A 15,364-nucleotide genomic window follows, 5' to 3' on the forward strand; every position below is an offset into this window, starting at 1 on the left:
CCATAGAGTCAGTAACCTCCCACAAAGATCTTGGAGTAATAGTTAACAGTAACTTAAATTGGTCTGACCATATAGTGTCGGTGTGTAAACGCGCAAACTCGAAACTGTTTTTAATCCATAAATGTTTTACACGAATATCTTTAACCTCGATGAGTAAACTTTACTCTATATACGTCAGACCAATTCTTGAGTTTGCCGGACCAGTATGGAGTCCAGATCTCAATCGCGATAAAGCCTTACTGGAAAATGTTCAACGTAAAGCCACAAGACTGGCATTTGGCCGCGTAAGACCCAATTATGAAGATAGACTCTCATTGGCTCATCTAACAACATTTGAACATCGACGTCTTCGAGGGGACCTAATCATGTCCTTCCGCATTTTAAAATATAATTTTGGAAACCTTAACACGATATTTACGCTAAATCAAGACGAACGATTAAGAGGCCATCGATACAAATTAAAGAGGGAACAAACGACAACAAGATCCAGGATGAACTTTTTACCAAACAGAATATTTAATATTTGGAATAACTTAGATCAAGACACCATATCGGCAACTAGTGTAAATATTTTTAAAAATCGACTTGATTCCTCTTTATTTTCTTTGCAGGACTAAGTTATTTTAGAACGGCATTATTTATTGTTTCAGAATTTTATTTGATGTTTTTAATTGTAATCTTTATAATTTTTATTAGTTTTACAACGCTATTTTTCTTTATTTTGAGCATTATAGGAGATTTAAAGGACTGCATTTTTTTAGGCAGGCATTGTTTATTGTTTCAGTATTTTTTATTTGATGTTTTTTAATTGTAACTTCATTCTTAATTTGTACTAGTTGTATAAGATATTTTTCTTTGTTTTTGGGCATAATAGGAGCTCGCTCCTCTGCCCTTATTTGTTTTATAATAATAATAATAATAATAATAATAATAAGAACGAATAAAAAAATTTAAAAATAGAAAAGTACCTGGTCCTAATAAGATAAATAATTAACTGCTAAAATATGGAGGAGAAACACTGTTCAAATGGCTCCTAAAATTATTTGTCGATATAATAAATATCGAAGTAGTACCAGCGGAATGGAAAGAAAGTCTCCTGCTACCGATACTCAAAAAGGGAGACTCGAAAAATCCTGAAAATTATAGAGGCATTAGTCTGATGAACAGCACATTAAAATTGTTGACGGCAGTCATAAAAGATAAAATCGAGGAAAAATCGAACATGGCAGATGAACAACAAGGCTTCCGGAAGAACCGCAGCACAATAGATGCAATTTTTATTATCAGGCAAATAGTAGAAAAGTCTATTGAATATGGAAATCCAGCATACATGTGCTTTGTAGATTTAAAAAGTGCTTTTGACAGGGTGAGGCGAAATGATATCTTAAATTTATTAGATGCTGAACAAATAGACCACCAGATAATAAGGTTAATTAATGAAATTAACAAGAACAACAAGACCGGAGTTATAATGTCAACAGGAGAAACAGAACGCATAGAACTGAAAGGAGGAATCCGCCAAGGAGACTCGCTCAGTCCATTGTTATTCAATATGGTGATGAATCAAATAATTCACGAAGTAAGAAAACGACCTGGATACCACATGGGAGCGCATAAAATCACGATACTATGCCGATGATGCAGTACTAATTGCTGATAACGAGGATGACCTACAAAGGCAGCTCCACACTTTCAATATCACAGCAAATAAACTTAATATGAGAATATCAGTAGAAAAAACTAAATGTCTAGTGATAAGTAAAGAACCGCGTAGATGCAAGTTAGAAATAGACGGCAAAATTGTAGAGCAAGTAATGAAATTCAATTACCTAGCAGTAGAGATCTCTAGTGACAGGAATATAAGAACAGAGACCACAACACAAGCAACAAAAGAGGCAAGAGTAAGTGGTTGCCTAGTTGCCTCCGAGAAACCATATGGAGAAACAAATATCTGACCACGGAAAGCAAAATAAAAGTGTACAAGACAACAGTAAGACCTATCAAAACACATGCAGCGGATACAAGGACCGATACAAGAAAGACGAAACAACAAATCAACAATATCGAAATGAAAGTATTAAGATCAATAGCGGGCATATCATTAAGAGACAGACAAAGCAACAGAAGTATACGAGAACGATGCAAAATTCAAAATATTAACAGGTGGATAAAAACAAGAAAGAAAAACTGGAACGAACATGTAAACCGAATGGAACCAGATAGATTAGCGAACATCTGTAAAAACAACAAGCCGTATAGCAGAAGATCCGTTGGAAGGCCGCCGAAAAGGTGGAAAGACAATGTACAGTCAACAAAAACTGAAACAGAATAAGAGGCAGACAAACAGTAGTAATCCTAGTCGCGCGAAAAAGAAGAAGAAGAATAATAGCAACTTTTTTATTTGTTTATTATTATACATTATGTAACCATTTGCAAAGTCCAGCATGTAATGTTATCTTGTAAAAAATTAAACTCCTGAATTCTGTCTAATCCAGTTTCGCACGCTAGCAACATTAGCATAGACTCCTGGATATAGAGCGTTGGCACACCCGGTCCCCCAAGAAACAATGCCAACTACTTTTCCGTTTGCTGAAGCTGGACCACCGGAGTCGCCTTGGCAAGCATCTTTACCTCCGACTCCCAGGTAGCCAGCGCAGAACATATTTGTTGTTATTGAGCCAGGGTATCGAAGTGCACAGGTAGTTTGACTAACTTTTGGAACAACTACTTGCAACAAATCTTCTGAACCAGCTCTATTTTCCCTTGTTGCTCCCCAACCGGTTACCGTAATACTGGTATCATCTGCAAGAGCTTCACCAGCTTCAGGAAGAGTAGCAGCTTTAGCATTAGCTACAGTTACAGCACTAGCCAATTGTAGTAAGGCAATATCATTATTGAGTGTATAGTCACTGTAGGAAGAGTGAATTACATACTTTATTACATTCACAGCTTGACCACCACTATGGGCTCTTGAGCTACCAGCTCTAATGTTAAGATTTGTACTGTAGCCCTGTGTAAGACAATGAGCTGCTGTTACTACCCATGTAGATGAAATCAGGAATCCTCCACAAAAATGACGGTCGTAATACTGAACTGAGACTTGGTATGGATGTGCGCTGATGTCTGTTTTGTCTCCTCCAACGATTCCTAAATTGATTCTACCATAGCTATAGGTACCATTTTGAGATGGAGCAGCATCAAAAAATTGTAAAATAGAAAATACAGAATTAGTCAATAATTACAAGCTAAACAAAAAAAACGAAAAATATTCTTTGAATCCGTACGTGGAACGTAAAATTACTAAACACAAGATAACATGAAATAAAGAACTTAAGAGAAGAATTTTAATGTCTATGCACTTCAAAAAACAAAGAAAAAAGGAAAAGGACATTGTTTAGTCAAAAGGCACATTGACAAGAACTCTTCATGTAAATTGGAAGGGTCTGCCGCAAGAAATAACACGTCGTAAGCTTAGAAGAATAAAACACGTATCTTCTTCTTATTGCGCCATCTCCTTTCGAAGGTTGGTGATCCAAATGGTAATTGTAGCTTTGGAAACGGTTGCACAAACAATTTCTGCGGATAAACGGTCAAACCATCTTCTCAGGTCTTGTCTTTCAGCCACGAGTTCTAGCGTCTTCCAGAACATGCAAGGCGACGCCAAAATCAGACATATGTGTCCACATGGAAAGATAAACGGGATGTGATATTTTTAATAACAGCTTACCATCTAACGATGATAAACACAGCTAAGCGACGACAATGGGGAAAGAGAAAACTAATTGAAATAGTGAATTATAATCAGAGTATACGTCAGGTGTTAACAGAGTAGATTAGATGTTGTCCATTATTCTTATCCACGAAAAACTTACTCCATGTTTAAAGAAAAGACAGGTTCTCAAGTCAAGTTTACAGAATACAGAGAAGCAAACCTACGATCTATAACTGGTACAGTTTATAAAGAAAATGGAAGGTTTTTGGTTTAATTTATTAAACGTGCACGAATACAAACCAGTGAAATCAACACAATTGAACACAGCATATTCTTGAAAAAATTTCCCCTGCTGAAAATTATCAGTGAAAAACATATTGTAACGAAAGAGAACTCTTGACCGACCCCCCGTATAACGGTACACAACTCGAAACGTGTAAGAATGACGCTATAGAATGTTCGAGGTGGCGGCAGAGGGGTAAAGAGTGTTCGAGAACGTACCTCAAGTAGGCGTGACGAGCTAATAACTAGAGATGAGCAGAATCGTCGAGAAATAACGGCTGGGCTATAAATAGGAACGGATTTTGTAAATAGGTTTATTTTAAGCTAGAGTTTGTAAAACAAAACTTGTATAAATAAATTAATAAAGTCGTATATAAATACGAATGGCTCGTTTTATTACAATATATTCAGCAAATCCACAAGGAAAAAGGTTTTCCTGTATAATAAATTCAGCGTTATAAACAATGTTATTTGAGCAGAAAAAGTAAAACTATAAGTACTTATCATATTCTAAAAATTGATTGGTTGTTATTTTAATTGCTGACTTCTTTGTTTTAGTGTTTTATGATCATTTATGTATTTTTCCATTGTACCTACTCTGTGCTCATTGTCTCAGGCATGTCTGCCTATCTGGAACCTGTTTCATGTTCGTTTATCCTGATACTTAGTGGTCTTGCCCTTGCCGTTTTTCCCACATATATATTGTTATATTTCTATTTGATATAAAAATTAAAATTTGATAATTATAAACAAAATTCACTTTAATATAAAATATTTTTAATTTTCTCAACCTCGGGCATATAAATTTAGAACAACCTGTATACAACAAATTGTTATATTTAATTTTAAGAAGTGATTAGAATAAGCGTACGAAACTCGGAACAATGTGCTTAGATAAACAAAGTGAATGACGCGTACCATTATCGTTCTTCTCGGAAGGTCGATCATTAGCCTATGCTAAATAAAACTCAGTGAAATAGATGATAGTTCATTATCGTTTTTCGCGGAAGGTTTCGATCATTAGCCTATGCTAAATAAGACTCATTTGAAAGAGAGAATAGGTCATTAAAATTTGTAAATAGTTAGAAAGTATTTTAGAATGGGAATTAAATATTTTCTTTTGAAATCCATTAAGCATATTTAGAAAGATTAAAAATTGGTTTTGAGGAATATTACGAATGAGAGTTGGTGGTGGAAGATTGATTTGTGAATCTGGAAGGGATATTTAGAAAGTAGGGGAATGGATAAGAAAGTGAGAGCAGAATGTTTTGAGCTGTCGAGAAGTGAAGTCGAGTAGTAGACGGTAGTGTACGGAGAGTGAGAAAGCCGGTAGTTCCGTGAGTGTGGAGTATCTATCGTGGAACGAGAAGTAGGCCAGGTCGAGAGTAAAAGAACCTCTTTGAGCCAAGAGTGTCCCGGTAGCTGATAGCAGTTTCGAAAAAGGTAGAACACAGCATCACGACCGAAGCAGGAACGAGAGCTATTCGAGCTAGTTTTTCAAAGGAGTACATTACTGGAAGCCAGGACGAGGTTTGATCGCAGCCAAGGATAGCAGGAACGGGTTTTGTGTGAGGACATTTTCAGTTCACCAGGAAAAGGTCAGTCTCATTTGTTTGGACATGAATGTATGGGTTTTTCGTATTAAATTCCACATAAAAATTGAATAACATAATCAATAATATCAGAAAAGCTTCATTAAACTTAAATAGAGTTGTTGCTAATAACTCCTAATAGTTAAATGTTAATAAAAACTTTCAATTGAAAACCAAAAGGAAATAAGATTCCCATTTGTAAATGTTATGTTTAAGAATAATAAGAAATAGCAAATATTAAGCATTGATTGCCTTTTAAATAAAATAAAAAATATTTTGATTATAATTGTAACCCATATGTGTATTTTTTTTACTCTTTTCTTTTCTATCCCGATTAGGAACCATTAAGAAATATTTGAAGCCACGAAAGTAAGTAATTAATTTATAATTCGCCCTGAGATTGAAAACATATTGATATGTGATCTGGTTAATTAATTAGATTAGTATTAATACATTGATTAAATTAAGTGACATATAAGAATATTATCTCATATCAATAATCAAGATCACATCAACTGTCGTCCAACGTGGAAAGCATTGTAAAGTATTTCTAGTGGCAAATTTGAAGGATAGAAAGAGTAAAGCCGGTATTTGAAAATTTATATGCCTGTGGTAAAAAGTGAGATACTTACATTTGATAACATAAAATTTTAGATCTCTTTAGGTACAAATTTTACATAACTGATTTAATATTTTATTTTTACGATATTTACATTTGATATATTTATTGACAATTTATAATATTTGGGTGAGAAAAAGTCGTCTTGGTAACATACTAGTAAAATTTCATATTTGGCGGGGACAGTACTTCTTGAAAACAAATGTCTGTGACAAGAAGCCAAAGCAAGGACAACAAAAAACAAAAAGAACATTCAGACCAAGAAGATATTTTAGACAAGACAATCATGGCATCAGAACAGCAAGAATTATCAGGAATAGATAAACTATTACAACTGATGCAACTCCAGTCACAAAAAATGGATGAAGCAAAAAGGACAATGGATAAAAATCAGGAGGAAACAAAACTAGCAATGGATGAAGCAAAAAGGACAATGGATAAAAATCAGGAAGAAACATCAAAGAAAATGGATAAAGTGGATCAAAAAATGGAGGAAACACAACAAAAAATGGAACAGAAAATGGATAAAGTGGAGAAAAAAATGGATGACAATCAACAGGAAACAAAACAAGCGATAGAAGAGAACAATAAGAAAATAGAGGAACGCATAGAAAAGTATGAAATGAAAATTAAAGATCACATGCAAAAACAAGAAATGAGAATGAAGGACCACATGAAAGAACAAGAAATGAAAATTCAAAATAAAATGAAGGAGTTAACGAATTGCCAGAAAAAAGAAATGGAAAGTTTGGAAAACAAGTTGCAAAACGCTATTTAAGCAGACATAGAAGAAGTGGAAAGAAAGATTGCGGAAATCAATACGCAACAAATGTCGGAGAAAGAAGAGAAATGGTTATACATAGCACAGATGACGTGAAGATAAGGTTTGGCGGGGATGTAAGAAGATTACACCCAGTGCCGTTCATTAATAGCCTGAAAAAGAAAATACAACACATCGGAAATTTCGATACAGCAAAAGAAACTATCAGAAACCATCTCAAATATGAAGCAAGCCTATGGTTCGATAGTAAAGAAGAAGAATTCGGCAATTGGCAACAATTTGAACAAAAATTTTTGAATTATTTCTGGGGAAAGGTCCAACAATTGGAAATTAACAAGGAATTGCAAAATGGGAAATACAATGATAGGATGGGTGTATCAGAAAGGACATATGCTTTGCAAATTTACAATAATGCAAAACATTTACAATATAATTACTCATCGGAACAATTAGTCGAACTGATTGCAAGACATTTCGAGGAAACGCTGGAAGACCATATCACATTGCAAAATTACAAAGACATAGATAGTTTATGCCAATTCCTACAAATAAGAGAATCACGTCTAAGAGAAAGAAAATCAAGAAGGTCGCGAGAAGATTACAGGCCCCGAGAAACACAAGATTACAGAGATAGAAATCAACATAGGAGGGACTATACAAGACGAGATTTTAATCCCAGAAGGGAAAACGAAAATAGAGACAACGGAAGAGGAAATTATGAACAAAGAAATAGGCAATGGAATGAGGACAGAAATCGAGAATACCAGAATAGAAACACCACACGCTCAAATCAAGAAAACAGAAATAATGGTAGACAAAATGAACAGGGATATCGAGAAAACCGAAACAGATCCGACAGACCAAGAGAAAATAGAAGAGAAGTGAATAATACCCAGACAGATGAATATGACGGAGAGAGACATTATGACGAAAATATAAACAACGATGAGCAACCGGCGTCTTTTCACGACGGCGCTCACTAAAAACCAAAAATCAAACAGGAATCTTTTGTCACCCCAAGGAGTTTATTAAATTGGCAGGAAACAACGAAAAGAAAAATGGAGTTAATTTAAAATTTGTGGATGGATTTATCAACGAGAAACCAATTAAAATTATGATAGACACTGGATCTGAAATAACATTGGTCAACAGAAAACTAATAGAAGAAGTTAACTTAACAAATTTAATTTACAAAATACCTAGGGTAAATTTAGTGGGCGCAAACAAACGGACATTGGCAACTATAAATGAAGGCATACGAGTAATGGTACGACTGGGTAAGAAGATGTATGCACTACAATGTGTAATAATGCCAAACATGTCACATGACATGATAGTAGGAGTTGACGAATTGGCAGAAAAACATGTAGTGATAGATTTTAAAAATAATACGATGAATCTAACAGAAGAAAAAGAAGAAGAACAGGACAAGGAACAGGAGAAACAAAATACGGACGAATCAGGTAAAGAACAAACAGTGGAAATGAATCTGGCAACGAAGCAAGGACAAAGAAGAAAAGGGAGAAAAAGTCAGAAAAAGACAAAAGAAAATGAAACCTGTGGCTCCTCAAAAGAAGAGTTGAGCCCAGAAGAAGAAAATTTGAGAGTATCAGAAACAAAGGAAACCTGGGATTCCTCAAAAGAAGAGACGAGCTCAGAAGAAGAAGAAATAAAGCAAAAAAATGAAAGCGAAAAAGATATGATCGAAACAGTGGCATTTGAAGAGGAGGCATATGAAAACGAGGATGCAGAATACACGATAAAAGTATGTGAAAAATCTGAGGAAAAAGACAGAAGATTAATATGGGAAAAAGGGAAAGACAACATAATAGCCGACACTCTAACACAGGATGAGGACACTGAAAATAAGGAAACAATTACTCTACAGGTGGGACTAATTAGAGTAATACAAGAAGAAGGGGTATAAGACGTAGATTAAAGTAAGGAAATATACAGGGAGTTGGTTTTGCCTCGAGAAAATTTATTTAAAAATGCAGATAAATTTTATCGAATACAAGGCGGGGATTTGTTATATTTCTATTTGATATAAAAATTAAAATTTGATAATTATAAACAAAATTCACTTTAATATAAAATATTTTTAATTTTCTCAACCTCGGGCATATAAATTTAGAACAACCTGTATACAACAAATTGTTATATTTAATTTTAAGAAGTGATTAGAATAAGCGTACGAAACTCGGAACAATGTGCTTAGATAAACAAAGTGAATGACGCGTACCATTATCGTTCTTCTCGGAAGGTCGATCATTAGCCTATGCTAAATAAAACTCAGTGAAATAGATGATAGTTCATTATCGTTTTTCGCGGAAGGTTTCGATCATTAGCCTATGCTAAATAAGACTCATTTGAAAGAGAGAATAGGTCATTAAAATTTGTAAATAGTTAGAAAGTATTTTAGAATGGGAATTAAATATTTTCTTTTGAAATCCATTAAGCATATTTAGAAAGATTAAAAATTGGTTTTGAGGAATATTACGAATGAGAGTTGGTGGTGGAAGATTGATTTGTGAATCTGGAAGGGATATTTAGAAAGTAGGGGAATGGATAAGAAAGTGAGAGCAGAATGTTTTGAGCTGTCGAGAAGTGAAGTCGAGTAGTAGACGGTAGTGTACGGAGAGTGAGAAAGCCGGTAGTTCCGTGAGTGTGGAGTATCTATCGTGCAACGAGAAGTAGGCCAGGTCGAGAGTAAAAGAACCTCTTTGAGCCAAGAGTGTCCCGGTAGCTGATAGCAGTTTCGAAAAAGGTAGAACACAGCATCACGACCGAAGCAGGAACGAGAGCTATTCGAGCTAGTTTTTCAAAGGAGTACATTACTGGAAGCCAGGACGAGGTTTGATCGCAGCCAAGGATAGCAGGAACGGGTTTTGTGCGAGGACATTTTCAGTTCACCAGGAAAAGGTCAGTCTCATTTGTTTGGACATGAATGTATGGGTTTTTCGTATTAAATTCCACATAAAAATTGAATAACATAATCAATAATATCAGAAAAGCTTCATTAAACTTAAATAGAGTTCTTGCTAATAACTCCTAATAGTTAAATGTTAATAAAAACTTTCAATTGAAAACCAAAAGGAAATAAGATTCCCATTTGTAAATGTTATGTTTAAGAATAATAAGAAATAGCAAATATTAAGCATTGATTGCCTTTTAAATAAAATAAAAAATATTTTGATTATAATTGTAACCCATATGTGTATTTTTTTTACTCTTTTCTTTTCTATCCCGATTAGGAACCATTAAGAAATATTTGAAGCCACGAAAGTAAGTAATTAATTTATAATTCGCCCTGAGATTGAAAACATATTGATATGTGATCTGGTTAATTAATTAGATTAGTATTAATACATTGATTAAATTAAGTGACATATAAGAATATTATCTCATATCAATAATCAAGATCACATCAATATATTGTTGCGTTCACAGTGTATTTTATGGATGCAGTTCTTTGATCTGTGTTGTGTGCTCTTAGGTTTGGTTTTGGACAAAATATATCTCAGTATATTGGTTGTTTTGAATGCTGTTGTAATGTTGCACTTCTTTCCTATCCCTTTTCCATTTTTATGATAAGTCCTTTATACATAGAATTGTTGTCATACTTAACACAAAAAAAGCAAATATTTTGGCATTGGAACAGACGCACCAAATCTTGTATTAGATAACAACAAGCAGATAAGTTTTGTCAATCAATACAAATATTTAGGAACAATATTTAATGGAGAAGGAACAGTTGACAAAAAAATTAAAACCATTAAATTTGATGTTGAATAGTTGTATAAAACTAAGTCAAATCTAAAATTTAATAATGACAATGACTTAAAAATATAGTAATGTGATCAACATCGAAGCTCTTCATTCTTCCTTGAATGAAGCAGAAGAAATTAGGAATAGAGAATCTATCCCTTTGATCATAAGTATATAGAAGATGTTGCTAATTGCTTAGAAAAAAGAAAATTCAAGTTTCAGCTATATCTTTGAGGGGGGTAGGCGCAAAATCTTGGTCCAATGGTATTTAAATGCCTTAATTTTTTTTAATCCTGAGAAAACTAATAAATATTTTTGAAAAATTTAAACTCAGAATGAAAGATTACATTATTACAGAGGCCCAAAAGTCCCTTAGAATAAACAAAAATTTTCTTTTTCTCAAAAAGTAACTTATTAAGATAAACATTATAGAAGTTTTCAGGAACTTTCAGCCCTCGGTAATAATGTAATCTATCATTCTGCGTTTAAACTTTTTAAAAATACCTATTAGTTTTCTCAAAATAAAAAAATTAATACATTTAAATAGCATTGGACCAAGGTTTTGCGCCTACCCCCTTAAAACAATTTTATAATAAACAAATCAGTAAATACACAAATCAAGATCATAACTTTCAAGATATCTACTAAATACAATACATACCAAGTGCTACAATTACTGCTACTAGAACTGCTACTACCTTCAACATTTTGACTTGTTGCTGTTTGATGCTGCTATGAACAATTAGGCTGCTTGTTACTATTTATAGTAAAACTATTATCTCCCTCAGTAGCTTGGATTAGTTAAAGAATTTATTGATAATACATAGGTACTATGATTTACAGCAGCTCTGACGTTAAGTTTGTAAATATTGTAAAATATCGTAAATTTTTATAATCACTTATGCACTGGAGTTAAAATAAAAGTTGATGCGTACGTCATTATTGTTTTTTTTCTTCCTTTTTTATGTATTTAGTGTCCACCCGTTTATACCTTGTACATTGCATTTTGTTCTGGTCTCATCTACATTCGGTCTCTCAGCACGTTTCCTGTGATTCTTCTGAGTATTCTTTTCTTCTTTAGGTGCTGTCTTCTTAGCGAAGGTTGGCGATGACTTCTCAAAAATCTTCTCTATTTTGGGCTTTTCTTATTAAACTTTAAAAGTCTACTCCTGTCCATTCTTTGATGTTGCGGATCCAGGTCAGTCGTCGTCTACCCGAATATTTCCATTTCTTCCATTTTCAGCATTCTCTCAGTTTTGACTACGTTGAGGCGTGTTTCTGATGCATACTTTATTATTTTTCTTATACTGGCCTTATAGATTCTTGATTTCATCTGAGTTAATTAACTAGTTTTGATGGGAAATAAGCCACAATTTTTCTAAAAAAATGATTTTATTACCGTTTCGACGCCCAAATCGGGTGTCGTCAACGACACCCCCTTTGGGCGTCTAAACGTTAATAAAATCTTTTTTTAGTAAAATTGTGGCTTATTTCCCATCAAAACTAGTTAATTGCAAAAATGCTACAATAGCTTCAGAACAACATCTGAGTTAATGGGATGATTACGCTATATACCTGTGTTATTAAGATATTCTGCTAATCTATTTGCTCTTAGTACTGGTCTATTTCTTACTTATTTATTTGCCACTTTTTTCTATTGTGGCAGTCTTCCTCTCTTATTTTTCTTTCCGACATCACCTTGGAGATGCTCTTTATCCATGTGGTTGCTGGTCTTCCTCGTTTTCGTTTTTTTCTGTGATTAATTATAACACTTTTTTGGAATTCCTCTTTCCTCCATTCGCCACACTTGACCGTACCACACTAGCTGTGTCTTTCGATGTTATCTATGATTGTTTTCTAACGTCGTCATTTCTTATGTGTTCTAGTCTAGACCATCTAGCTGATTTCCACCACACATCCATCTCAGTGGCTAGTAATTTAGCATTGTACTTTGTGGATAATTGCCAGACTTCAGCTTCATGTCCATAACTTAATATAGGTTTTTATCACCGGTCTTCCCTTTACTATTCTTTCGTTAATATTTTCTTCGTTTTGTCCTGTACTATTAGTTAGTTTTATGCCTAGATATTCATATTCATTGCAGCTTGCAATTGTCTCATAATCCAGGTTCAGGTTCTCCGTCTATTCTCTTCCTTTCCTACGCATATATTATAATTAGAGATGCATCAAGTCAAACTAGTTTGATTTTACTCAACAAACTTGACTTGACTTGAAAATCAAACTTTTTGTATAAAAAAGTTTGACTTGACTTGATTTCGATATATTTAGGTTTGACTTGAATTCAAACATCTTCAAACAGTTTGAAAAGTTTGAATATCACGCAACGTGTTTATTTTCAATTTTAAATGAGACCGCCTACGCCTTTATTTGTTCAGTGGCGGATCAACGGCCAACAAGGTAAAAAAATTTTTTTTGACAAATTTCAATAAACATAGATATGTATTGGCTGATACGATATTTAAACCGCAGACAGACAAATAAAACCCAATAAACGCGCCAGTCAGGATAATTATTAATATAAGAAAGCTTAGTACATATTTATACTTTATTTTTTTTTTTAATTTAAACCCAACATTTGTAGTCTGTATCCGAAAAAAATTTAAATTGTAGATATAAAACCATATAGACCTGGATCCCGCTTACCAAAAAAAAGTTGATTAATAGCAAGCTGAAAATTTGTTAATAGCTTAACGGTGTCTAGTCAGACAAACTTTGATGTATGGGAACACTGGAACAGAAGAAGTTAATTGTGGAAAAGGTTAAAAATTTGGAACGTCAGACTACGTAAACGTTCCATGTATTTTGTCGGACATAACTTCCAATTAGTTTGTTACCATTTCATTAAACTCTCATGCAAAAATCAGACTTGTGTTTATCACCAACTGGGCATTTTAATGAGTGGAACACGAAGAACATGTCAAATGACAGGAATCATGTTAGTTAGTAATAGCAGTCTGATTTTTGCATGAGAGTTTAATGAAAGGGTAACAAATCAATTGGATGTTCCGACCGACAAAATACATAGGACGTTTTCGTAATATGACGTTCCAAATTTTTAAACTGTTCCACAATTAAAACTTCCCCTGTTCCAGTGTTCCTTTACATCAAAGTTTGTCCGACTGGACACCGTTAAGCTATTAACAAATTTTCAGATTGCTATTAATCAACTTTTTTCTGGTACGCGGGATCCAGGTCTAATAACCCTATGGTTAGTTTTGAATTTAAAGAAATACCAACGAATATACAGCCATACTAACTTTTGTATTGTGGTACATATTTTCGAGTGAACTAGCAGCTTGGTACCACATGTTTTTTCGAACTGGCAATGCATTTTTTAATAAAAGAAAGTCATAAAAATTTCAAATCATTTTATTTTGAGCTGTCCATTGAAAAACCAAATAGTCTTATTTTATTGTAACCCTTAAAGGCATAGGTGCAACATGTCGCTTATCAAAATATTCAATGTGTTTTAAATGTATTAATTTTTTTCAAATCCTGAGAAAACTAATAAGAATTTAAAAAAAAAATTAAACGCAGCATGAAATATTACATTATTTCTGAGGGACGAACATCCCTGAAAACTTCTATATTGTTTATTTTATTTAGTTATGGGGGGTGAACATAAAAAGGAAAATTTAGTGTTGTTATTAATTGCAAATATTTCATTCAAAAGAAACTTTTATTTATTCTAAGAGACTTTCGGCCCTCGGTAATACCGCAATCTTTCATTCTGCGTTTAAATTTTTCAAAAATACTTATTAGTTTTCTCAGGATTCGAAAAAAATAAATATCTACATTTAAAAGTTTTAAATTAAAACACATGAGAATTTTGACTTTCATGTGGCACCCATTGTATTATTAATTTTCTTATCTTAATTGGCAACTAACATGTCTATCTCGACAAAAAAGTATATGTACTAAATAAATTATTTTTCAAACTCTTTCAAACTCCTTTGACAAACAGTTTGAATTTTCAAACCTGTGCGATTGACCAGTTTGACTTGACTTGAAATATTTGTCAGAAGGATTGACTTGAGTTTGACTTGAAATTAAGTCAAACTCAAGTCAAGTTCAAACATTCAAGTCAAACTTGTGCAACTCTAATTATAATGTGTTTTTTGGTATTTACTTCCAGGCTCCATTTTCTATATTCCTTTATTAGTTTTCTTGCCATATATTGTATAATTACAATTTGGTCATCTTTCATCTGGCAAACATAGTGCAGGGTGTAGAGTGTAGAGTATCGTATCTCCTATCAATATGTATATTTTACTTTTGATATTTTATTTCCAATTTTAATTTTGGATGTCAAGTTTCTATACAGTTCTTTAAATGAATAAAAATAAATTTCGACCACGAGTCAGGATTCTGTTAACCGAGATACGATAGTACTAAGCGGCGCCGCTAGGAGGAGCACTCCAACAATGCGTCTCAGAATACTTTAACGAAACGTGGTCATTTTGTACTCTAAACCGAGTAATAGTCCAGAAAGCCACTGCGCATCCGCTAGGAAAAATATTCTAATTCGGATTTTTTGCACAATCTTACTCAAAAAGGACTCCTTTTAACAAATTTGCATGTTGCCAGGA

General features: G+C 33.6%; 1 protein-coding gene across 1 annotated transcript; it reads right to left on the reverse strand.

Annotated features, from left to right (window-relative positions):
• Nucleotides 1–2,383: 2,383 nt before the first annotated feature.
• On the reverse strand, nt 2,384–3,205 carry LOC114324843 (trypsin; the record flags this gene model as incomplete). The annotated part of the gene is made up of 1 exon (XM_028272722.2): nt 2,384–3,205. A coding segment is annotated over one exon (738 nt), but the record flags the coding sequence as incomplete, so codon positions are not given.
• Nucleotides 3,206–15,364: the final 12,159 nt, after the last annotated feature.

Source organism: Diabrotica virgifera, chromosome 5, assembly GCF_917563875.1.
Source record: "Diabrotica virgifera virgifera chromosome 5, PGI_DIABVI_V3a".
Classification (NCBI taxonomy): domain Eukaryota; kingdom Metazoa; phylum Arthropoda; class Insecta; order Coleoptera; family Chrysomelidae; genus Diabrotica; species Diabrotica virgifera.